General features: G+C 40.0%; 2 protein-coding genes across 4 annotated transcripts in view; both read left to right on the top strand.

Annotated features, from left to right (window-relative positions):
• Positions 1 to 8,569, top strand: part of LOC310945887 (GTPase IMAP family member 8-like) — a gene marked incomplete at both ends in the record, with an annotated part of 30,799 nt that extends 22,230 nt beyond the window's left edge. The window contains 2 exons of the mRNA XM_083912145.1: positions 8,042 to 8,101; positions 8,565 to 8,569. Coding sequence (XP_083768271.1) covers positions 8,042 to 8,101; positions 8,565 to 8,569 — 65 coding nt within the window. The remainder of the gene's footprint in view (positions 1 to 8,041; positions 8,102 to 8,564) is intronic.
• Positions 8,570 to 11,088: 2,519 nt separating this feature from the next.
• On the top strand, positions 11,089 to 22,416 carry LOC310946200 (uncharacterized protein). Of its 3 annotated transcripts, none has more exons than XM_083912588.1 (7): positions 11,089 to 11,120; positions 13,843 to 13,926; positions 14,986 to 15,045; positions 16,192 to 16,809; positions 16,908 to 16,946; positions 17,785 to 19,005; positions 19,128 to 22,416. In XM_083912588.1, exons 2-7 carry the CDS (start codon positions 13,908 to 13,910, stop codon positions 21,485 to 21,487), a joined length of 4,317 nt encoding a protein of 1,438 aa, XP_083768714.1. In that variant the 5' UTR covers positions 11,089 to 11,120; positions 13,843 to 13,907; the 3' UTR covers positions 21,488 to 22,416. The 3 variants fall into 3 exon arrangements, with proteins under 3 accessions (XP_083768714.1, XP_083768713.1, XP_083768712.1); XM_083912587.1 differs by lacking the exon at positions 11,089 to 11,120 and adding an exon at positions 12,048 to 12,898; XM_083912586.1 differs by lacking the exon at positions 11,089 to 11,120 and having other exon boundaries at positions 13,644 to 13,926.
• The last annotated feature ends 1,030 nt before the right edge of the window (positions 22,417 to 23,446 follow it).

The raw sequence follows: 23,446 nt of genomic DNA, 5'->3' as shown, positions 1-23,446 counted from the left end.
TAATGCTACGACGTCCAGTGAAACGTGAATGCCACGCCTCCTTCTGGCGCATCACATTTTGATTGGTGCCAAAGGTTAAAGGGTAGGCGATGACGACATACCCAGCACACCGTTTATTGTAGTTATGTACACGACCGCTAAACTCGAAACGTGCCTATGGGTCGTAATAAGCTCCTAGATCAAATAACCTATGTGATCGTTTTTGGATGGAGGACAGGCTGCTTACATTGGAATGAGTTGAAAGCCCCCTGCGTCGGGTTTGTACGTTTAAGGAGCGCTCCGATGAGCGCTCCGATGAGCGCCCCGAGGAGCGCTCCGATGAGCGCCCCGAGGAGCGCTCCGATGAGCGCCCCGAGGAGCTCTCCTCGAGCTTCAAATATCGGCGCGGACGGGCTTACATTGGAATGGGTTAAAAGCCCCCTACGTCGGGTATATACATTTAAAGACTGCCCTGAGCTTCAAATATGGACGTTTAAGGAGAGCCCAAAACTTCAAATATGGACGTTTAAGGATAGCCGTAAGCTTCAAATATCGCTGCGGACGGGCTTACATTGGAATGAGTTGAAAGCCCTCCGCGTCGGGTTTGTACGTTTAAGGAGACCTTTGTAGTCCGTAACTAACGCCAAAGGCCCTGACCGATCTTCAGTTTTTGATGCGTTGGGAGTGAGACTGTGGTGCTATGGAAAGTCATGATACCCTTATAAAAAGACCCCTTTTTGTTTTACAGCCTGAAATGATAATACATAAAAATTATATATTTTTCCAGCGTGATTTACACATTTTGCCTTACAACATGTCTTACAACAAGTGATTTTTTTGTCTTCAAAATTTCTGAAAATTGATTTTTTAAAAAGAAAAGCTTGAATAGCAGGGTTGTAAAAGGGATGAGTCCCCAGATGTAATACTGTGTGGAGGCACCTTTTGCTTTAATTACAGCCATCAGACTGTTTGGATATGTCTCTACCAGCTTCGTGTACCGAGATAGGGAAATATTTCCCTGTTCTTCCAATCAGAACTGTTCCAGTTCGTCAAATTCTGTGGTGAGTGGCAATGGACTGCACTCTTCAAGGCCATCCACAGATGTTCTATAGGATTTAGGTCAGGGTTTTTTGGGGGTTTTGTCATGCTGAAAGGTGAACCCCCTGCCCTTTTTCAAGTGTCTAAAAGAGGGCTGCAGGTTTTCATGCAGGTTTTCCTCAAGAATGTGGTTGTACTTGGCAGCATCCATTTTCCCTTCAATCCTGACCAGTTGCCCAGTCCCTGCTGAAGAGAAACAAGCCCACAACATAATGCTGCCACCACCATGCTTCACTGTAGGTATGGTGTGTTTCTGGTGGTGTGTTGTGTTTGTTTTCTGCCAAAAATAGCGCTTAAAATTCAGCCCAAAAAGTTAAATTTTGGTCTCATCTGACCATATAACATTTTTCCACATGGTATCAGAATCTTCAAAATGTGTGTTGACATTTTTTCAGAACAGGCTTCTTTCTTGCCACTTTGCCATACATGTAGAACTTGTGAAATTGTTGTGACATGCACAGATCGACCAACCTCTGCCATTAAGACTTGTAACTACGAATCAAGAACTTCAAGTTTTCTGTATCCCCACAGTGACAGATGATCCCCAATCATACACCATATATTCGTATAAATGGGTTATACAGTAAATGGTTCATATATTTTAATGTGGAGAGTGATCACTTATTATTTTATCCATCCCTATTTTGATAAGTTAATGACATATCTCTGTTTTTTCATAGCACTTGAACTCAGGAATGTGAAAAATTGTTTGGAAAAAAAGCCAAGGCAAATGTTATGTAATGTTAAAATGTTATGCAACTTCATCATTGGGACCAAACCGTTTCAATTTTTACAACTACATCAAAACAAGCAATGTGAGTTTGCCTGTGCCTGTGGAGAGTCAAGAGGAAAGTGGTGAAAACTCCAAACATCTTCAGTCTTTCTGTTGAAGAAATCAGAGAAGAGATAAGAAGCTGTGCGACTCCAAATGTTCTGCTGCTGTTAGTGAAGCCCTCTGAGTTCACAGAGGAGAACAGACAATCACTGAAGTTCATCATGAGTTTGTTTGGTCAAGATGCCTTTAAACACTCAATGGTCATTAGCACACATGAAGGTAATGAAAAAGGTTGGATTCAGCTCCTCAAAGACTGTGAAGGTAGACACTACAACTTGATGGCAGAAAACAACACATTGTTAATGCAGAAGAATCAGAACATTGTGCAGGAAGACAAAGGAACCTTCCTCACCTTCACTGAAGAGACCATCAAACCAAAGTCTGAGGAAGGATAAAGGAATCACTGAGGTGTATCTCTCTATCTCTGATCCTGAGGGCATCCATGCCTTCATCCTGGTCCTACCTGTAGGTCTCCTGACTCATGAAGACAAGAGAGAGTTGAAGATTATCCAGAACACATTCAGATTTCAAGTCAATTACTTCACCATGATTCTGTTCACTATGGAGTCAAAGCCTACAGTTGTTGTTAACTTTTGAAGGAAAACAGAGGCATCCAGGAACTCTGTCAGCGCTGTGGAGGAAGATATGTTGTTCTCAACATCAAGAACCAGCAGCAGATCCAAGAACTGTCCCATTTGTCCAGGTCATCGTTATCCCCAAAGCAATTTCAGTCAAAGGCAACTGGACTTGGTTATTTGTCTCATCCAAGAGGCTTCATCAGTTCATGTACGCATCTGACCATGCTGGGACTGGTCCAAATAACTGGTGTAGAGATCAAGATATTTAACCTCTCACAAGACTGATGATGTCACTGGAAACCCTTTGTGCTCCAAGTGCCAACGGCCGTCGTTAGAGTGACAGCCGTTGGTGGAAGTAGGTTTCAACTTTGTTAGTGCTCTATTGGGTCTTAACAACAGTCGTTGGAGTCACAGGAGACCATTGTGAACAGTTGTTCTTTGAGGTTAGATTGTTGAATCTCCTGGGAAGGGTTGAAAGGGCAGCATTGTAAATTGGAGATAAGTGGTGTCTCAAACCTCCTCCTCTGTTTAGTGATGGTTTCTCCACTTTTACATAGATGGCTTATTTTACTCCTCTTTCAAACCATCTGTCCTCTCTGTCCATGATGTGGACATTGTTGTCATCAAATGAGTGGGCTTTCTCCTTGACATGTAAGTGGACAGCAGAGTCCAGATTTGAGGAGTTAGCTCTCCTGTGTTGGGCCATGCGTTTATGCAGTGGTTGTTTTGTTTCTCCAATGTAGAGATCTTTGCATTCCTTGTTGCATTGGACAGCATAAACCGGATTGCTTTTGTGGGTGTGTGGTGTTCTGTCCTTGGGATGTACTAGTCTCTGAGTATGAGTGTGTTATTGGGCTTGAAATACCAGGGGTGGCAGTATTTGTTGAAGATCCTCCTGTTCTCCTCAAAGCAATTTCAGTCAAAAACAACTGGACTGGTTGTTTGTCTAGGAAGACGTTTCACCTCTCATCCAAGAGGCTTCATCAGTTCATGTACGCATCTGACCAGGCTGGGACTGGTCCAACTAACTGGTGTGGAGATCCAGGTATTTAACCTCTCACAAGGCCGATGATGTTACTGACACCCTTTGTGCTCCAAGTGCCCACGCCCGTCGTTAGAGTGACAGTTGTTGGTGGGCAGTTGGTTTCGGCTTCGTTAGTGCTCTATTGAGTCTGAACGACAGTCGTTGGGGTCACCCGGGCCATGTGTGAACAGTTGTCCTTTGAGGTTAGATTGTTGAATCTCCTGGGAAGGGATGAAAGGGCGGCATTGTAAATTGGAGATAAGTGGTGTCTCAGACCCCCCCTCTGTTTAGCGATGGTTTCTCCACTTTTACATAGATGGCTTCTTTTACTCCTCTTTCAAACCATCTGTCCTCTCTGTCCAAGATTTGGACATTGCTGTCATCAAAGGAGTGGGCTTTCTCCTTGAGGTGTAAGTGGACAGCCGAGTCCAGGCCTGAGGAGTTAGCTCTCCTGTGTTGGGCCATGCGTTTATGCAGTGGTTGTTTTGTTTCTCCAATGTAAAGATCTTTGCATTCCTCGTTGCATTGGACAGCATAAACCAGGTTGCTTTTGTGGTGGTGTGGTGTTCTGTCCTTCGGATGTACTAGTCTCTGTCTGAGCGTGTTACCGGGTTTGAAATACACAGGGATGCAGTGTTTGTTGAAAATCCTCCTGAGTTTCTCCGATACCCCAGCCACATATGGGATGACTATGTTGTTTCTCCTGTTATCTTTTTCTTTCTCAACCACTTTGGTTTTCTTTCTGGAGGCAGCTGCCGTTTTAACAAAGGTCCAGCTGGGGTAGCCACAAGTTGTGAGGGCGCCTCTCAGGTGCTTGCGTTCTTCCCCTTGAGCTTGTGAGCTAGTGGGTACGTTATCAACTCTATGCTGCAGTGTTCTGATAACGCCAAGCTTGTGTTCCAAAGGGTGGTGAGAGTCAAAAAGTAGATATTGATCCGTGTGAGTGGGTTTTCTGTATACCCCTATGTGGAGGCTCCTGTCATTCTCCATATGGACGTCACAGTCCAAGAAGGGCAAGCTGTTGTCCTTAACTTCCTCTCTGGTGAACTTGATGTTTCTGTCCACTGAGTTGCTATGTTCAGTAAAAGTTTGCACCTCTTTGGATTTGATCTTAACCCATGTGTCGTCCACATATCTGAACCAACTCCTTTAAAGGAGTTCAAAGCCTTGCCCTCTACCTCCTCCATGTACAGATTTGCCACAATAGGGGATACTGGTGAACCCATGGCACAGCCGTGTTTCTGTCTGTAAAAAAAGCCATTAAACTGGAAATATGTGGTATTCAGGCACAAATCCAGAAGTTGGCAAATGTGGTCTGGTTTGAGATTTGTTCGGTTTTGTAAGGAAATGTCCTGTGTAAGCCGTTCTCTTACCGTGGCCAAGGCCTCCATGGTTGGAATACAGGTGAACAAGGAAGTCACATCGTAGGACACCATGGTTTCATCTGGATCCATTTTTAGGTCTCGGACTTTGTTCACAAAGTCCATGGAGTTTTGGATGTGGCGTGGGGTGTTTCCCACCAGTGGTGCCAGAATATTGGCAACATGCTTGGCAATGTTATAAGTGACCGAGTTTATGCTGCTGACAATGGGCCTGAGAGGGGCCCCTTCTTTATGGATTTTTGGGAGTCCATATATGCAGGGGGTTGAGTCCTGGGGGTAAAGCCTGTAATACTGTGGTTGTTCCTACGATGTGACTTCCTTGTTCACCTGTATTCCAACCATGGAGGCCTTGGCCACGGTAAGAGAACGGCTCACACAGGACATTTCCTTACAAAACCGAACAAATCTCAAACCAGACCACATTTGCCAACTTCTGGATTTGTGCCTGAATACCACATATTTCCAGTTTAATGGCATTTTTTACAGACAGAAACACGGCTGTGCCATGGGTTCACCAGTATCCCCTATTGTGGCAAATCTGTACATGGAGGCGGTAGAGGGCAAGGCTTTGAACTCCTTTAAAGGAGTAACCCCAAGCCATTGGTTCAGATATGTGGACGACACATGGGTTAAGATCATATCCAAAGAGGTGCAAACTTTTACTGAACATATCAACTCAGTGGACAGAAACATCAAGTTCACCAGAGAGGAAGTTAAGGACAACAGCTTGCCCTTCTTGGACTGTGACGTCCATATGGAGAATGACAGGAGCCTCCACATAGGGGTATACAGAAAACCCACTCACACGGATCAATATCTACTTTTTGACTCTCACCACCCTTTGGAACACAAGCTTGGCGTTATCAGAACACTGCAGCATAGAGCTGATAACGTACCCACTAGCTCACAAGCTCAAGGGGAAGAACGCAAGCACCTGAGAGGCGCCCTCACAACTTGTGGCTACCCCAGCTGGACCTTTGTTAAGACGGCAGCTGCCTCCAGAAAGAAAACCAAAGTGGTTGAGAAAGAAAAAGATAACAGGAGAAACAACATAGTCATCCCATATGTGGCTGGGGTATCGGAGAAACTCAGGAGGATTTTCAACAAACACTGCATCCCTGTGTATTTCAAACCCGGTAACACGCTCAGACAGAGACTAGTACATCCGAAGGACAGAACACCACACCACCACAAAAGCAACCTGGTTTATGCTGTCCAATGCAACGAGGAATGCAAAGATCTTTACATTGGAGAAACAAAACAACCACTGCATAAACGCATGGCCCAACACAGGAGAGCTAACTCCTCAGGCCTGGACTCGGCTGTCCACTTACACCTCAAGGAGAAAGCCCACTCCTTTGATGACAGCAATGTCCAAATCTTGGACAGAGAGGACAGATGGTTTGAAAGAGGAGTAAAAGAAGCCATCTATGTAAAAGTGGAGAAACCATCGCTAAACAGAGGAGGGGGTCTGAGACACCACTTATCTCCAATTTACAATGCTGCCCTTTCAACCCTTCCCAGGAGATTCAACAATCTAACCTCAAAGGACAACTGTTCACACATGGCCCGGGTGACCCCAACGACTGTCGTTCAGACTCAATAGAGCACTAACGAAGTCGAAACCAACTGCCCACCAACAACTGTCACTCTAACGACGGGCGTGGGCACTTGGAGCACAAAGGGTGTCAGTGACATCATCGGCCTTGTGAGAGGTTAAATACCTGGATCTCCACACCAGTTAGTTGGACCAGTCCCAGCCTGGTCAGATGTGTACATGAAGTGATGAAGCCTCTTGGATGAGAGGTGAAACGTCTTCCTAGACAAACAACCAGTCCAGTTGTTTTTGACTGAAATTGCTTTTAGGATAACGATGACCTGGACGAATGAGAACATTCACAGGCCCAAGATCCTCCTGTGTTTCTCTGTTACCCCAGCCACATATGGAATGACTATGTTGTTTCTCTTGTTTTCTTTTTCTTTTTTAACCACTTTGGTTTTCTTTCTGGAAGCAGCTGCCATTTTCACAAAGATCTAGCTGGGGTAGCCACAAGTTGTGAGGGCGCCTCTCAGGTGCTTGCGTTCTTCCCCTTGGGCCTGTGAGCTGGTGGGTACGTTATTAGCTCTATGTTGAAGTGTTCTGGTAACTCCAAGCTTGTGTTCCAGGGGGTGGTGGGAGTCAGCAGTAGATATTGATCTGTGTGAGTGGGTTTTCTGTATACCCCAATGCGGAGGCTCCTGTCATTCGCCATATGGACGTCACAGTCTGCGAAAGGCAAACTGTTGTACTTGACTTCTTCTCTGGTGAACTTGATGTTTCTGTCCACTGAGTTTTATATGTTCAGTGAAGGGTGCACCTCTTTGGATTGGATTTTAACCTGTGTGTCGTCCCCATATCTGAACAAATGGCTCGGGGTAACTCCTTTGAAGGAGTTCAAAGCCTTGTCCTCTACATCCTCCATGTATAGCTTTGCCACATTAGGGGACACTGGTGAACCCATGGCACAGCCGTGTTTCTGTCTGTAAAAAGTGCCATTGAACTGGAAATATGTGGTGTTCAGGCAGAGGTTTGCAAATGTGGTCTGGTTTGAGATTTGTTCGGTTGTGTAAGGAGTTGTCCTGTGTGAGCTGCTCTCTAACGGTGGCCATGGTTGGAATACAGGTGAACAAAGAAGTCACGTCGTAGGATACCATGGTTTCATCTGGATCCATTTTCAAGTCTCTGACTTTGGATGTAGTGTGGGGTGTTGCCCACTAGTGGTGGTGATATTGGCTATGTGCTTGGCTCTAATCCCAGGACTCAACCCCCTGCTTATATGGACTCCCAAAAATCCACATAGAAGGGACCCCGCTCAGGCCCATAAACAGCATAAACTCGGTCACTTACAACATTGCTACTAATTATGGTTATGTTTCACCATAATCCTGTTAGATTGAGTTTGTATCAGGTTAAATTTGGTACTGGAATATCTTTACTGCCTGAAGAGACCTGAAGTTGTATAACTGCCTTAATATATTAGTTGGTTCAGCCCTAAGGAGTAGTTCCTGTAGATTATCCTTTTTTAAAGTCAAAGGCAGGAGCTAGCAAGAATCCCTTGTACTTAAAGATTACATGTCACTGAATCTCTTTTCTGTATCCCTGCAGTGACAGATTATCTGAAACCACTGGAGTGGAGCAGCAGCTATGAATGGCTGCCACTTCAGAGTGAGTTAAACTGAACTGACTCACAACGAATCTTCTCTATCAATATCTGTAAGTGTCTGTGGGTTTAGACTTACTCAAGTCCACCTTAAAAAGTTGTGACTTCCTCATTGGTTATGAATCTAATTTAACCACATTTGTTTTGGACAAAGACTACACAAGGAGGTTTTTCTAAATCAGTGGTTTCTTTTCAGTGTCTGAGCTGAGAGTTGTTCTTCTGGGGAACAGCTTGTCTGAGAGGAGTTCAGTGGGGAACTTTATACTGGGACAGACCAAGTTAAACACTGAAGAAGAACCAGACTACTGTCTGAAAGTCAGAGAACAGATGAAGAAGAAAGAAATTGTTCTCACTAACACTCCAGATCTGCTGCATCCCAACATCCCTGAACACAAACTGACAGAACATGTGAAAAACTGTGTGAGACTCTCTGACCCTGGACCTCATGTGTTCCTGCTGATTCCACAGCCTGAAGATTTCACTGAGGAACAAAAACTGAAGCTCTGCAGAGTCCTTCAACTCTTCGGTGGTCGATCATTTGATCATTCATTGATTCTCATAACAACACCCAGAGAGGAGGGTTTAGCGTTGATGGACAAAGTTGACCAGCCCTTAAAAGACATGATTAGAATGTGTAAATACAGACAACTGTAGCAGAAGAACCTTGAACTTCCAGAGCTCTTAACACATTTGAGTCGAACTGCAGAGGAGAATAATAAAGAATGTGTGAGCTGTGATGTATTTGAGGATGAGAATGCAGGTTTGATGATGACACCAAAGTCTGAACACATCAAACCAGTTTTAAACCTGGCGCTGATTGGAAAGAGTAGCAGTGGGAAGAGTGCAACAGCAAACACCATTTTGGGCAAAAAGCATTTCACACCCAGAATTGCCCTAAAGGCAGCGACCAAGTCTTCTGAAGAAGCAAAAGGAGAGATTGATTGGCAACCTGTTGTTGTGGTCAACACCCCTGGGTAGTTTGGCCCAACTCTGTCTGATGGTGAAATTCCACGGGAGCTTCACAAATGCATCAGCATGTTGTCTCCTGGACCTCATGTGTTCGAACTGGTGCTGCAGGTCGGAAACTTTACACAAGAGGAAAAAGACTCTGTGGAACTGATCAAAAAGGTTTTTGGCAAGAAATCTGAAGATTTTATCATCATTATATTCCCCAGAGGAGAAGAACTTGATAATCCGACATTTCAGAGTTACATTGAAGACTGTAATTGGTTCGTCAAAAACTCATAAATGCCTTTGAAAGGGAGAAACCAGGTCTTCATTAACAAAGATGACACAAACCACACACACGTTAGAGAGCTGGGAAGATGAAGATATGCTACAAATGCAGGCAAAACTAGAGGCACTAAAATCTGAAGTGGAAATGAGAGGTATAGAACACGGAGAACAAAGTCAGCTTAAGTTGGAGGAATAAATTAAAAAACTGAGACAAGAAATTAAAGACATGAAGCCAAAACGTGTTGAAAAGAAAAACAAATGCAATGTCAACTGATTATGTAGAGCATAGAGCGAGAAGTCAACCGAGGAAATTTGCTTGGACAGTGGACTTATCTAGAATGTATGGATATATGTTAACTGTCATCTGACACCACCCAAATGCACAGACATATTTGACTGCATGTCTATGAGCCAATCCCAGTATTCCACATTATCTAAAATCTAAAGTGGCCTGCAGTTGTACCACAACCCATTTTTTAGCAAGCATGCCTGACGTTGAAGCAATGTGCAATTGACTGGAGCTGTGATGTTGGATGGTTACAGCAGACGGCACTAGAAATAAAGATGCGGTTTTTATTGAGGTGCACTTTGTTCTAATCACATTGTTGTTGCAGCTGTGACTCAGGTCATCAGTTCGATCACTTCTTTCAGTCCGCATGTCGAACTTTCCTTGGGAAAGACACTGAACCCCAAAATGCCACCTGTGGTGTTCATGGGTGTATGAATGTGGTTTTAAATGATCACACTAGATGATAAGCAGGTAGATTCTGCCATCAGTGTAAATGTCTGTGTGAATGTGTGCATGTAATAGAGCAAAAAATGCATTATGTTGTCAGAAGACTAGAAAGGTGCTATATAAGTACAAGTCCATATGTATACAAGTCAAAATATAATTTAAAAGATTTTCATCTTTATTCAAAAACATCTGTCCATTAGGATTTGAATGTCCAGACCTGTGAATCTTTGGAAAAATGTTTACATTTGTACTGACTGTTCTGATTTGATTTTCTCATGATACAAACAACTTTTACTGCATGCTATTGATTATATACAAAGAATATAAGAGTATAATATCATTCAGTGTATATATATAATATTTTTGTTAACTAATACAAAATATATAGTTATTTCTTTCATTCAGATTTCTTTTTGTGTCTGTAATACAGAGAGTAAAGACATGACAAGAAATGAGGTAGAGAGCAACAAAAGCTCCGACTGTACTTGAACTGGGCACGTTAGAATTCATGGTTGATCTTAATCTATCTATCTTAATCCATAGATTCATTTTGACGATTTATTCACTATTTAACATCTTTTTTCATGTTTTTCCTGATGGAATTTTATCAATCTATGTAAATCACAAACGCATCAACCCAAGCTACACCTGCATACACCTTTTATATTTCAGGTGATACACTGCACCTCATGTGTGTCAGCAGTGTTTTTGTCCAGCAGGTGGTGCTCTAAAATCAACTGCTGAACTGAAGGTTCTTCTGCAGATCTGTTTCTGTTGAACTCTCTTTTTCATTTACTGGTTTTACATTTTACTCGTAACGCCTTTGAAATATGTGAACTCTGCAAGGCGTAAATGTGGTTTATGTTACAATTTATAAATATCACCATATCGTAGTAAGGAATGACATTAAGGACACTTATTTTTGATTAAATGGGTAGGCTATAGCCTACAGATTTAAAATAAATAAATAAATAAATAAAAATATAGAGACTTCTAAGGTATTTTTACTTTCACTTTCGTGGCTGTTCGTGTCGCAGCAAGAAATCGAATAGGTGAGTGAACGGAACAAATCTAGATCAAGAAAAATAACCAAGTAATCCAAGTCAAGGTATCATATCTGGTTTACTGGATAGACACTCAACTGCCATAATAACCCGTGTAGTCTGTTGTGAGCAATTTGCAAGGAAACAGATTATTTTGTGTGTTTGGGTCTGAACCGAGAGCTCCTGACATGTTTTCAGTCTGTGTTTAATCTTAAAACTCTGTCAAAATGAACTCTGCCCTACAAAGCCTGAGTGCAATAACTTTAAAATCACTAAATCACACAGTTTTTGGGCCTGAAAGAATGTATGTTCGGCTTGATTTGTATAAAAATATAACATGGCATACCAGTAAACCCTAATCAACTGTATCATAGATCTGCAAACTTTCAATTTGTTTTGATAAGTAGTAATACAACTTTAAAGCCATTTTTTATTGTTTTAATCAATTTGTAGTTACTGCATTTTGGCATTCATGCACACGTCGGTTAAGGTGTCGCCTGTTTCAAGGAGTAGGAAACCAGTTTGTTCAGTTTGTTCAGTGCCAAGTTCACATACATTAGTAAACTATAACTGACAACAGGATCAAACTTTATATATAGTTTCATCATGTCATTCAACAGTTAGCCAGCTAGGCCCGAGTAATACCATGCATGTAGTAGGTTCTTATTAGAGTTACATTAAGCAGTATTATTTAACTTTGTTATTTAACCTAATGAAATCAGAATCAGAAATACTTAAATAATCCCAGGGGGAAAATTGTTTTTGTTTCAAACTCCAGCTATACAAACAACATATTTAACAACAACAATATTATACAGATAACATATATTTGTAAAAACAGAAATATAAAACAGTTTATATATATTATATATATATATATACAGTATATATATATATATATATATATATATATATCAAATTTACAATAGTAATATATACAGATCAAAAGAGCTGTAATAGCGTGCAAAGTACCGTAAAGATTTGCAAAGAAAAGATTGTTTATGATTGAGTCTGAATTAAAGTGAGGAGATCACAGACTCCTAGGGATGGAAGTCTAGGAAAAAGATAAGTTAAATAAGTAGAAATAGTATGCAACATGATATGAGATATATTGACATGATACAGTGTTTTATAGTTTAACCTTATATAATGTGATTAGATGATTGAGGTAAGATAAGACAGTATAATGTAATATGAGATATTATTATAAGAAATGCAGAATATTATAACCAAATATAGTCTGAAGGGATAGTGTGGGGTATGATAATGTAATACAGGGCAGATTTGTAATGTAATATATCATGCTGTAATAAAGGATAATAACGTAATATATATGTGAACATAACGTATGTGGACATGACCTAATGCAAGCAATATATCGTGACAATGTCTATCGTAAGATTAATTGTTGGGATTATAATAAATAAATTATATTATGTCGATGATTATATATTGCAGTCAGGGGCGAAGTTGGACCGGGGTTCAAGGTAAGAGAAGCGAAGGAGCCCCCTAGCCGGCTCCCAGTAGCCCAGTTGGTAGCCCCAGCGGGAGACAGACGGGGAGGTAGTGAAAAGCCCCCCCCCCCCTTTTTTTGTGTCGTCTTATCTGTTGTTGTTGTTGTTGTTGTTGTTGCTGCTGTTCTGTTTGTATATTGATTTATGATTTATTTGTTTAGATTGTGCCTTGGGCCGCTGCCAAACCCAAAGGTAGCTGCTGACCCGTTGCAAATCTAAACTCCTGGTCTGGGCAACTTCCAGACCCTAGGGAAGAAGTCTGCCCGCTGAGGAGTGGGTTGTTTGTTTGTTTTGTTTGATGATTTGTTTTGAAAGAGAGGGGATGTGAGGTAGGACCAAACCATTCAGCCCCACCCGCCCCCACCGAGGTACTGCCCTGCCCCAAGAGACCCCGACATGAAGCTCCCGCCCACCTCCACCTTCAACCATTCCAGTCCAGCCCCGCCCTTTCTCTTAAATGTATTATACAAATGTCATTGTCATGATTATTGTTATAAAATAAAATAAATAAATAAACAAAATTAATAATAATAGTAATGATAATAATAATAATAAATAAGTAATAAAGCAAGCAAAAAATAAATGAAGAGATATGATATATATGACATGGTAATGATAGCAGTGATAGAACTGTCAGTAATAACAATCATAATCATAATATTCAATAGTCAGTAATATTAATAACCACAATTAACAAAGTGAGCATAATATTAGTAATAGTTAGCACAGTCATATTCTTGTTAATAATGAAAATATTGACAATATAGTAATAATAATAGTATTAATAGTAGAGGAAGAGCAACAGAAATGTATCGCATGCACGGATAAATAGTATGTGTGTGTGTGTGTGTGTGTGTGTGTGTGTGTATGTGTGTGTGTGTGTGTGTGTGTGTGTGTGTGTGTGTGTGTGTGTGTGTGTGTGTGTGTGTGTGTGTGTGTGTGTTTTCACCCTCCTCAGATCCACTACGAGCTCCTTTGTTTTAGTCACGTTGAGCTGCAGATAATTCAGCTCACTCCAAGTGACAAAGTTGCCCACAACAACGCTGTATTCACTTTCACCCCCCCCCCCTTTCTGATGCAGCCAAATATGGCAGAGTCATCAGAAAAATAATTTCCTTTATATAAGACATTTGCGCCACAAATTGTTGCATAAAAAATCACCAGAATGCAGAAGACATGTTAACAAGACAATATAACATTTTATATCCTCTCTTTAGGTTCTCAAACCCAGCAGTTGGTTTCCAGCTGAATCACTCGCTGATGTTTGTAGCAGAGTGACATCATGGAGACTGCAGGAGCAGGTGAATTCTAGTCAGATTTTATTTCTTGAAAATGCCCAGCTATAAGCTATGGAGCCAAAGTACATAGCTGGCATGTGCTTCAATAAAACTCTATAGTCCATGTTCTTTGTTTCAACCATTCACTGTAAAACATTTCTTCTTCAAGTCCAAAAAAGAAAACTAAATACTTTACATGTGCTACACTAGCATGATAACCAGTAAGCATGTACAGCAGGAACAGTTAGCAAGTTAAGCATGTTCAAAGACTAGTGTTTTCTAAAGGCTCAATATATTTAACTAAATAAGCTAACAAGCAAAGACAGCATGTCTTTGAACCAATAGAAGCCTGGCTGCAATAAAACTATTTGATGGTGCATAAATGCCCTGTGTGATTACATTGCAGACTCTAGCACTCTTGCTCAATACTGGACCAGTTTCTTAAATTGTTGTTCACATTCGTCATCTGGGCACAAACACATGGGACATAGGTTTAAACGTTTAAAAATACCAACATTCTCTTTTGATTATATTAATGATTGTTTACTTTTATTATTCTTTATCATTAAAATAGTGTTCGGAAATTTGTCTTGCGTCGCATGATGTAACAGTTGTATCAAACTTTTGTAACTGAAGTGCCCTTCATCCTCACTACACAAGGTACTTGGTAAATCCGGAACTTACAAGCACTTTACTGCCTGTGTATTAACATGAGGAGAACAGTGAGACACTGTAGAACCAAACAAGTATGCAGGCAGAGTGTTTCTTACTGCCAGAAGAGCCCTATAGTTGTATTGGTGCCTTAATATGTTAAATGCTTCACTGAATCTGCCCCCTTGTTTAAACAGTTCTGGTTCAGCCCTTAGGTATCTGAATTCCTGGATGAATTATCCAAAAGTCCCAGAGTTGTTGTTGTGCAAGCCTTTCGATATGTTGTTATAAACTGAGTTGCCTGTAGATTCTCCCTCGTCTAAATCAAAGGCAAAAACAAGTTTTGCAAGTTTTAACTAAACAAGCATGAATGCAGAATAATCAACAGCATGCAATTACATGTAAATTAATCAGTTTTCTGTATCCTTACAGAGACAGATGATCCTCAACCATTGAAGCAGATCAGCAGCTTGGATTTGCTGCCACCTTACAGTGAGTCAAACTGAACTGAGTCACAAATAATCTTTTCTTTCAATATCTATAATTGTTTGTAGGTGGTGGTTACAAACTCGGCATTTAATTGTATTTGAATATTTGCAAGTTCATTGGTGAATTTGCTTCAGACTCACTTTGTGATTCCCTCATTTATTATACATTAGGGCTGTGACTTTTGGCCAAAAATCATATTCGAAATTTGTATGTTGATTAATATTAATATTTGAATTAATTCAAATATTTATTAATTATATTATGCCCATTAAATGCCTTCAATAAGATCTACTGTATATTGGTATCCGAATTAAGTTGTATATGATCTGTCCACCAAAGTGTAGTGTATCAATGTCCATAGGCAGGCAATGATGTTTTCTAAAGAAAAACATACTGTCATGACTGTTTTTTTATTAAATGTCCCGGCCTCTCAAGTGTTACGCACTGAGCGTGATAGTCACTCTTTTAAAGAAATATAATTTTTAATATGCTACAGCAGTAGTGCCACTCTCACTATGGAACTGGCAGGAATCAAGAGCTGCCACTTATCAGAGACCAGTCAATCAAAAAAAATAACGTGGTCTTACAATTACCATTCTGGGTAAGATTTAACGCAACAACCAATAATAAAAAAGCATAGTTATCCTGGAATTATTCATGTGATTCTGCTACAACCACTGGAGCTCTGTGCATCACATAAGTCATCTCCTGTTTATTGATGTTACATTACAACAAATTCACAACTTGACAGCTGTTATAGAATGTTGCCCAGATAATTAGTATCAGTTTCAATGCTGAGTGAAACACTCCTGACCGTTCCAGACTGACGCTAACGTCACCTACATGAGCCCAGATGACCAATAATAGCCTTGCTAATGAGCTTGCAATTCATAACTTCACCAGGTGTGAAAAAGCCTCTGAATCTGTATTAAAAATGACGTTTCCAAGCAAACACATTTACAAAAAATAATGCTCAAAACAGGTTCGAATATGCCTAATATTCATTTGAATGTTGTTGTTTTTTTAATATTCAAATTATATTTGAATATCGAAGTTCGGAGTCAAAGCCATATATATCCACTTTAATTATACTTTATTTGGACAAAGACTACACAAGGAGGTTTTCCTATATCAGTGTTTTCTTTTCAGTGTCTGAGCTGAGAGTTGTTCTTCTGGGGAACAGCTGGTCTGAGAGGAGTTCAGTGGGGAACTTCATACTTGGACGGACAGAGTTTAACACTGAGGAAGAACCAGACTTCTGTCTGACAGTCAGAGAACGGGTGAAGGAGAAAGAAATAGTTATCATCATCACTCCAGATCTGCTGCATCCCAACATCCCTGAACACAAACTGACAGAACATGTGAAAAACTGTGTGAGACTCTCTGACCCTGGACCTCATGTGTTCCTTCTGGTTCTACAGCCTGAAGACTTCACTGAGGAACAAAAACTGAAGCTAAAATCAATCCTTGAAAACTTCAGTCAAAAATCGTTTGATCATGCATTGGTTCTGATATTACCACCCAGAGAGGAGGGTTCAGGTTTCATGGACACAGATAAACCAGACCAGCCTTTAAAAGACATGATCAAGAAATGTAGCTACAGACACCTGAAGCAGAAGAACCTTGAACTTCCAGAGCTGTTAACACGTTTGGACCAAATTTTAAAAGAGAACAATAGAGAACATGTCAGATGCAATTTATTTGAGGATGCAGCACCAGCTTTTGCTGAAAGCCCGAAACAAACAGAAGATCTACAGAAAGCTGTTGGTAAGAACAGAACATTAACACAGTTAATGAGAACTTTCAACTGACAACAATTGACTGTTGAATCATACTGTTGTACTTGATATTACAATCTTTTGCAGAGATGAAAGCTCCTAGAAAATATACCCTGTCCCATCAATGTAAGTAAATCACATGTTTCTATCCAGATAAATACACTAGCAATATTGTTGGGTCTATGTAAATCCTAAATAAGTCATAGAGTGTGGTCTTTACCTAGTCTGTAAAGTGTCCTGAGATAACTTTTGTTATGATTTAGCACTATAAATAAAATTGAATTGAATTGAATATATAATACAACAATGAAACATATCTTGATATCTGTAGTATCAGTTAGAGATGTGGCTGAAAATGTTTGGCTCAGTTGTAGCAACTATTAACAAACAATCAGCCATTGAGAGATGCAGGGATGTCTGTTTAACATGCTTGTCCAAATATGAGTCTGTAACTGTGTTCCTGTGCTCTCTATAGAATTGTGAGTAGTATTGTTAGCATAAGCATTTGGCAGTCGTAGTCGTGGAAAAAATTAGGCCCTCCTCTCCTACACAGGTGATTTTAATTATCCACTAGGCCCCTGGTGATGTACACACACACACACCTCCAACCAAACATGAAAACATCCCTCCAAATGCTAGCAGTGACACATAGTGACAGGCATGCAGTGACAGGTATACATTACACATTTCTTGCTCCTACACATTCCTTTTGGTGAATCAATACTCTTGCTCATTGTAAAGGACCCATAATAAGCAAACCAGCCTAAAACTTTCAGGCATGCTTATTTTAACATTTCTACCATGGAGGATCTTGGTTCATATATTTAAATGTGGAGAGTGATCACTCTTTATTTTATGCACCCCTCTTTTGATAAGTTAATGACATTGTTTGATAAATTGAGGAGGGAGGACAATGTGCTCTTTGAAATCTTATAACTAATGTTATATCTCTGTTATTTCGTAGCACCTGAACTCAGGATTGTGATGTTTGGAAAAAGTGAGGACAAAAAGAAAACGTTATGCAATTTTATCATTGGGACAAAACCATTTAAATTATTAAAATTACATCAAAACAAGCAATGTGAGGTTGCCTGTGGAGGGTCAAGAGGAAATCCTGGGGTGAAAGTGGTGAAAACTCCAAACATCTTCAGTCTTTCTGTTGAAGAAGTTAGAGAAGAGATGAGAAGCTGTGTGAATCTTTGTCTCCCTGGACCAAATGTTCTGCTGCTGTTAGTGAAGCCTTCTGAGTTCACAGAGGAGAACAGACAAAGACTGAAGTTCATCCTGAGTTTGTTTGGTCAAGATGCCTTTAAACATTCAATGGTCATTAGCACACACAAGGAAAATGAATCAGGTTTCTCTGTCAGTCGGCTCCTGAAAGACTGTGGAAGAAGACACTACATGATGTGTAAAAATGACCACACATTGTTAATGCAGAAGATTCAGAACATTGTGCAGGAAAATAAAGGAACCTTCCTCACCTTCACTGAAGAGATCATCAGACCAAAGTCAGAACACATCAAACCAGTTTTAAACCTGGTTCTGTGTGGGAGGAGAGGAGCAGGGAAGACTTCAGTAGCAAAGGCCATTTTAGGTCAGACAGAGCTTCATTCAGTCTCCAACTCACCAGAGTGTGTTAAACGTCAGGCAGAGGTGTGTGGACGTTGGGTTTCCTTGGTGGAGCTGCCTGCCTTGTGTGGAAGGTCTCAGGAGGAAGTGATGAAGGAATCACTGAGGTGTATCTCCCTCTCTGATCCTGAGGGTGTCCATGCCTTCATCCTGGTCCTACCTGTGGGTCCCCTCACTGATGAAGACAAGGAAGAGCTTAAGATCATCCAGAACACATTCAGCTTTCGAGTCAATGACTTCACCATGATTCTGTTCATTGTGGAGTCAGATCTTACAGCTCCAGATGTTGTTAACATTGTAAAAAAAGACTGCGACATCCAGAAGCTCTGTCAGCGCTTTGGAGGAAGATATGTTGTTCTCAACATCAAGGACCAGCAGCAGATCCCAGAACTCTTGGAAGCCGTGAGAAAAATCAGTCCATCTAAAAATGAACCAGACTGCTATACAACTGTAACCTTTGCACATGCCCAAATCGAAAAGGTCATACAACAAGAGAAACGTATCAACAGGCAACAAGATGAACTTGAGAGGCTGAGGCAAAATAACAAGATCACTTGTAAGTACTTGTAAAAGTTTGTTTCTGTGTCCTGAACCATGATCTACATTGCCTACTTTACTAAGATTATTCTGTAACAAATGTGGAACTTTGAAGTAACTCCACTTCTTCTGATTTTGCAGGTGATGATGAGAAGCTGAGCCCAGAGGGTCTCAGGATTGTGCTGATAGGGAAGACTGGCTGTGGAAAGAGCTCTTCGGGAAACACCATTCTAGGAAGAAAGGAGTTTAAAGCTAAATCAAGCCAATCATCAGTCACCAAGTTTTGTCAGAAAGCACAGGGTGAGGTGGATGGTCGGTCGGTGGTTGTGGTCGACACTCCTGGTCTCTTTGACAATAGTTTGTCCCATGAAGAGGTTAATGAGGAGATGATGAAATGCATCAACCTTCTGGCTCCAGGACCACATGTCTTCCTGTTGGTGTTACAAATTGGCAGATTTACACCAGAGGAGAGAGAAACATTAAAACTCATCAAGAAAGGCTTCGGGAAGAATTCTGAAAAGTTCACCATCATTCTTTTAACTGGAGGAGATGCACTTAAACGTGATGAGCAGACAATTGAAGAGTATATTGAAAAGGAATGTGATGATTCTTTTAAGAAACTGATCGCTGACTGTGGAGGAAGATACCATGTGTTTAATAACGTTGCTCAACAAAACTGCAAACAAGTTGATGATCTCATAACCAAGATTGACACTATGGTGAAGGAAAACGGAGGCAGCTGTTACACCAATGAGATGCTTCAAGAGGCAGAGGCAGCTATAAGGACAAAAGTGGAGATGATCCTCAAGGAGAAGGAAGAAGAGATGAAGAGAGAGAGGGAGGAGCTTAAAAGAAAATATGAGGGAGAAATGCAAGAGATGAAAAGAAGAGTGGAAGAACAGAGAGCGGTAATTGAAAAGGAGAGAAAACTGAGAGCAAAAGAACTTAAAGAAAAGGAGGAGAACATCAATAAAGAACGTCAGTGCAGAAAGAAAGAACAGGAAATGAGAGAAAAAGAAGACAAGAAGAGAAAACAACAGGAAGAAATACAACGACAGGAGTGGGAAGAAAGAGTTAAAGCTTTGGAGAAAAAAATAAGATCAGAGTCAGAATCAAAGGAGAACACTGACAGAAAGCTGGAGGAGAGCAGAGAAGAGATAAGAAAAGAACGAGAGAACTGGGAGAAAGAACGAGAAGACTGGTGGGACAAACGAAAGCAAGAAGATGAACAGAGACGACTGGAAGAGCAAACCAAACTTAAAAAGCAACAAGAAGAGTATGAACTGGAAAAAGAAAAGTATGAGAGAAAAACAAAAGCAGATGAAATCCGAAGGGAACAAGAGGACAGGAAGCGTAAAGAGTTAGAGGAGCACTACAAGATGAAACTGGACAAAATGACCAAAAAGTATGAAGAAGAGGCCAGAAATAAAGCTGAAGTGTTAAATGAATTCAGAGAAACAAGAAAGAAGGACTTTGCAGCTCTGATAAAAAAACACATGGAGGAAGTGAATGATCTAAAGCTACAACAGGAACTATCAACCCACAAAGAAAAAAGGCTGAAACTAGATTTGGATGAAGTACACAAAGAAATGTCTGGTGTGATACTGCAACTTCTGACCCAAAAGAAAGAAAACAGGGAGAAAATTAGGGCAATGCAGAAGAAACACGAAACAGAGGTGGATACCCTTAAAAAATATCTTTCAGCCCAAAACAAACAAAAGGAGAAGGAGCAAATTGATGAATTATATCAAGAAATGAAAGCCTTGGACGAGGAACTTTCAACCCGAAACAAAGAAGATCATAGCATCAGAAAACAAATGCTGACCATACAACATCAGCAGCAAATGAATGACTTGAAACTGGAATTATTGAACCAACAACATCAAAAATTGGCAGAATTACAGGAACAACATGAGCAGATATTGGACAAATTCAAACAGAAACTCCTGGAAGAAAATCTAAAAAGTGCAAGAGGAGAAATAGATAAACTGCAGAAGACACATAAACTAGAAAAAGAAGACTTGGAAAAAAACAAACTTGGGACGCTGCAGGAACAAAATCAGAAGATACTAACTGATAATTTGAAGAAGCAACAGAAGCAAAAAATGGATGAATTGAAACAGAAACTCCTGAAAGAAAAGAAAAGAAATGAGGGAGAGAAAATAGTTGAACTACAGCAGACACATGAACAAGAAATTGAAGAGCTGAAACAAGAACTTGGGACCCAGCAGGAACAAATTGATCATTTAAAGAAGCAACATGAGCAAAAGATGGATGAATTGAAACAGAATATTTTAGATGAACATAACAAAAGAGAGAAAGAGAAAATTGATGATCTTCAGAAAAAACACAAGGAAGAGATAAATGAGTTGAAACAGCAACTGATGGCCGAATACAGAGAGGAATTGCTGAAAAGACAGGAAAAACAAATGAAGGCGCTAAAAGAGAAACTTTTGCCAATCGATGACACAGATGACTCATGGTCTTGCTCAATTCTATGAGATATACTTTGATCTAAGTGTCCCAACAGCCACCTAATTCAGGCTTTATCACTCCATTCAGCGGGTGTAATCCTTAGTTTTCAGCCTATGGCCTAACCTTCTAACCCATACCCTACAGAGAGCCTATGACGCTGTGAAAAGCCTCCTTGACACCCTGACTTCACATTACACAGTGTGCATATTTTTTCCTATTGACCCTGTCAGCTCTTTTTTCCTTGTTTTGGAGTCTTCCAGTGGTAACAGACTCATTGTTAAGATACATTTTGTGATTTGCATATCATATTTGTATTTGTATGTCTATACCAAAAATATAAAACCTGAACATGGCACAGAGAATTGTGTTGTATGTAATTTGTGTAAAAAAGCAAAGATCTCGTGCTCAGTTGAGATCAAGTGTTTTCCTTTTGAATATTTAAACTGGACGGCGCTTTAATCTAGAAGAAGGAAAGCAGATCTGTCCAATGTATTTTCTTAATCATATTTAAAAAGAGATGTGAACAGCACCATGCTTTATTCAATAACATGCAAATAGATATTGATTTTGTAAATATGGATGATGCTCACATACTACGATGGCTGTTGAAACACGTGAAATATATAAATTCACCTGTAATCTTGAGAAAGCCTGGGATGGAAAAAAGCTATTAATCTGAGCTGTAGACATTTGTTGTTTATGTTAACAGCTCATTTGAGATGATGTTTTTGTTGTTCATTGTTTGTTTATTTGACCCTCTTTCAATTTCCACATGCTTTGTGCTGAGAACAGAAGATGTATGTTAAACAGTAGTGATTTTGTAATCTATTGTGCGATGGGTCAAATATTTGAAATTACCCAGGAATAAAAAATAATTGATTAAGACTAATGTTTACGATATTTTTCAGTTTGCATGTTTTACTTTTGTAAGTGAGGTGCATTTCCAGCTCCTTTCCACTGGACACATTTGTAAATTCTTGATCTCTCAAATAAATGAAACCACATTCTTAAAGTGGATGGCTGAGTGAATAATGTCTGAATTCATTTTGTTCTTTACTCAACATGAAGGACAGTATCTGAAGGCCAAACGTTCTTACTTCCCTGTTTTAATACTTAAAAAGCTCTACAGTGACAGCTTGTGGAAACTTTAAGAACAATCTGTTTCCCATGTCTCAATGTTCAGACATCATGAACAGGCAGATACTGTAATTCAGAATGTTGTTGATACTGAAGCATTTAGATAACCACACTGTATGAACTTTGATTGTTTTACATTTTAACCTCTATGTCTTTGTTTTGGTGTCACAGTAATGTTAGACTGATTTCCAGGAGATGGATCTTTTAAGCATTTTGTGATATATGATGTCAGGATCACTGTCCTGTCAGGCCTCTCCCTCTTCCTTTTGTGTGGGTTTGTCTCCCTCTGTCTGTTTGTTTTTCCCTGCTTGTGACTTTCCCATATGTTTGTCTGATAGAGCAGGTAGGCATGGATCCGTCCAGCTGTGGCTCATCCCCTCATCAGCTACTGAGCTTTGCTCAACCATCCTGACTGGGGGGAGGGACTCTCAAACACATCTTTGTCCTATACCACACGTACTTTTCTTAGAAATAAAACAGGTATGTTTATACATATGTTTCTCAGTGGCTTTTTATTGTTGAAATAACAACAGTAATAATACACATAATAATGTGTATTACAGAATATGAGAAATGCTTTTAACAGTCCTACAATATAATAGTTATCAGATTGTGCAATAGCTGTACATTATAGATTAATAGCTGTATAATATAGTTTAATAATATAGTATAGCAGTTTAATAAAATAGTTCAATAGTTGTATAATATAGTTCAATAGAATTACTGTATAATAACTGTACAATATAGTTTAATAGTTGTATAATATAGTTCAATTGAATTACTGTATAATAACTGTACAATATAGTTTAACTAAAGAATAGTTTAATAGTTTAATAAACATTTGACAA

The sequence above is a fragment of the Echiichthys vipera genome, assembly GCF_963691815.1.
Source record: "Echiichthys vipera genome assembly, chromosome: 4".
NCBI classification, from domain to species: domain Eukaryota; kingdom Metazoa; phylum Chordata; class Actinopteri; order Perciformes; family Trachinidae; genus Echiichthys; species Echiichthys vipera.
Note: the sequence above shows the minus strand (reverse complement) of the source record. Positions and strands in the feature narration are given on the sequence as shown.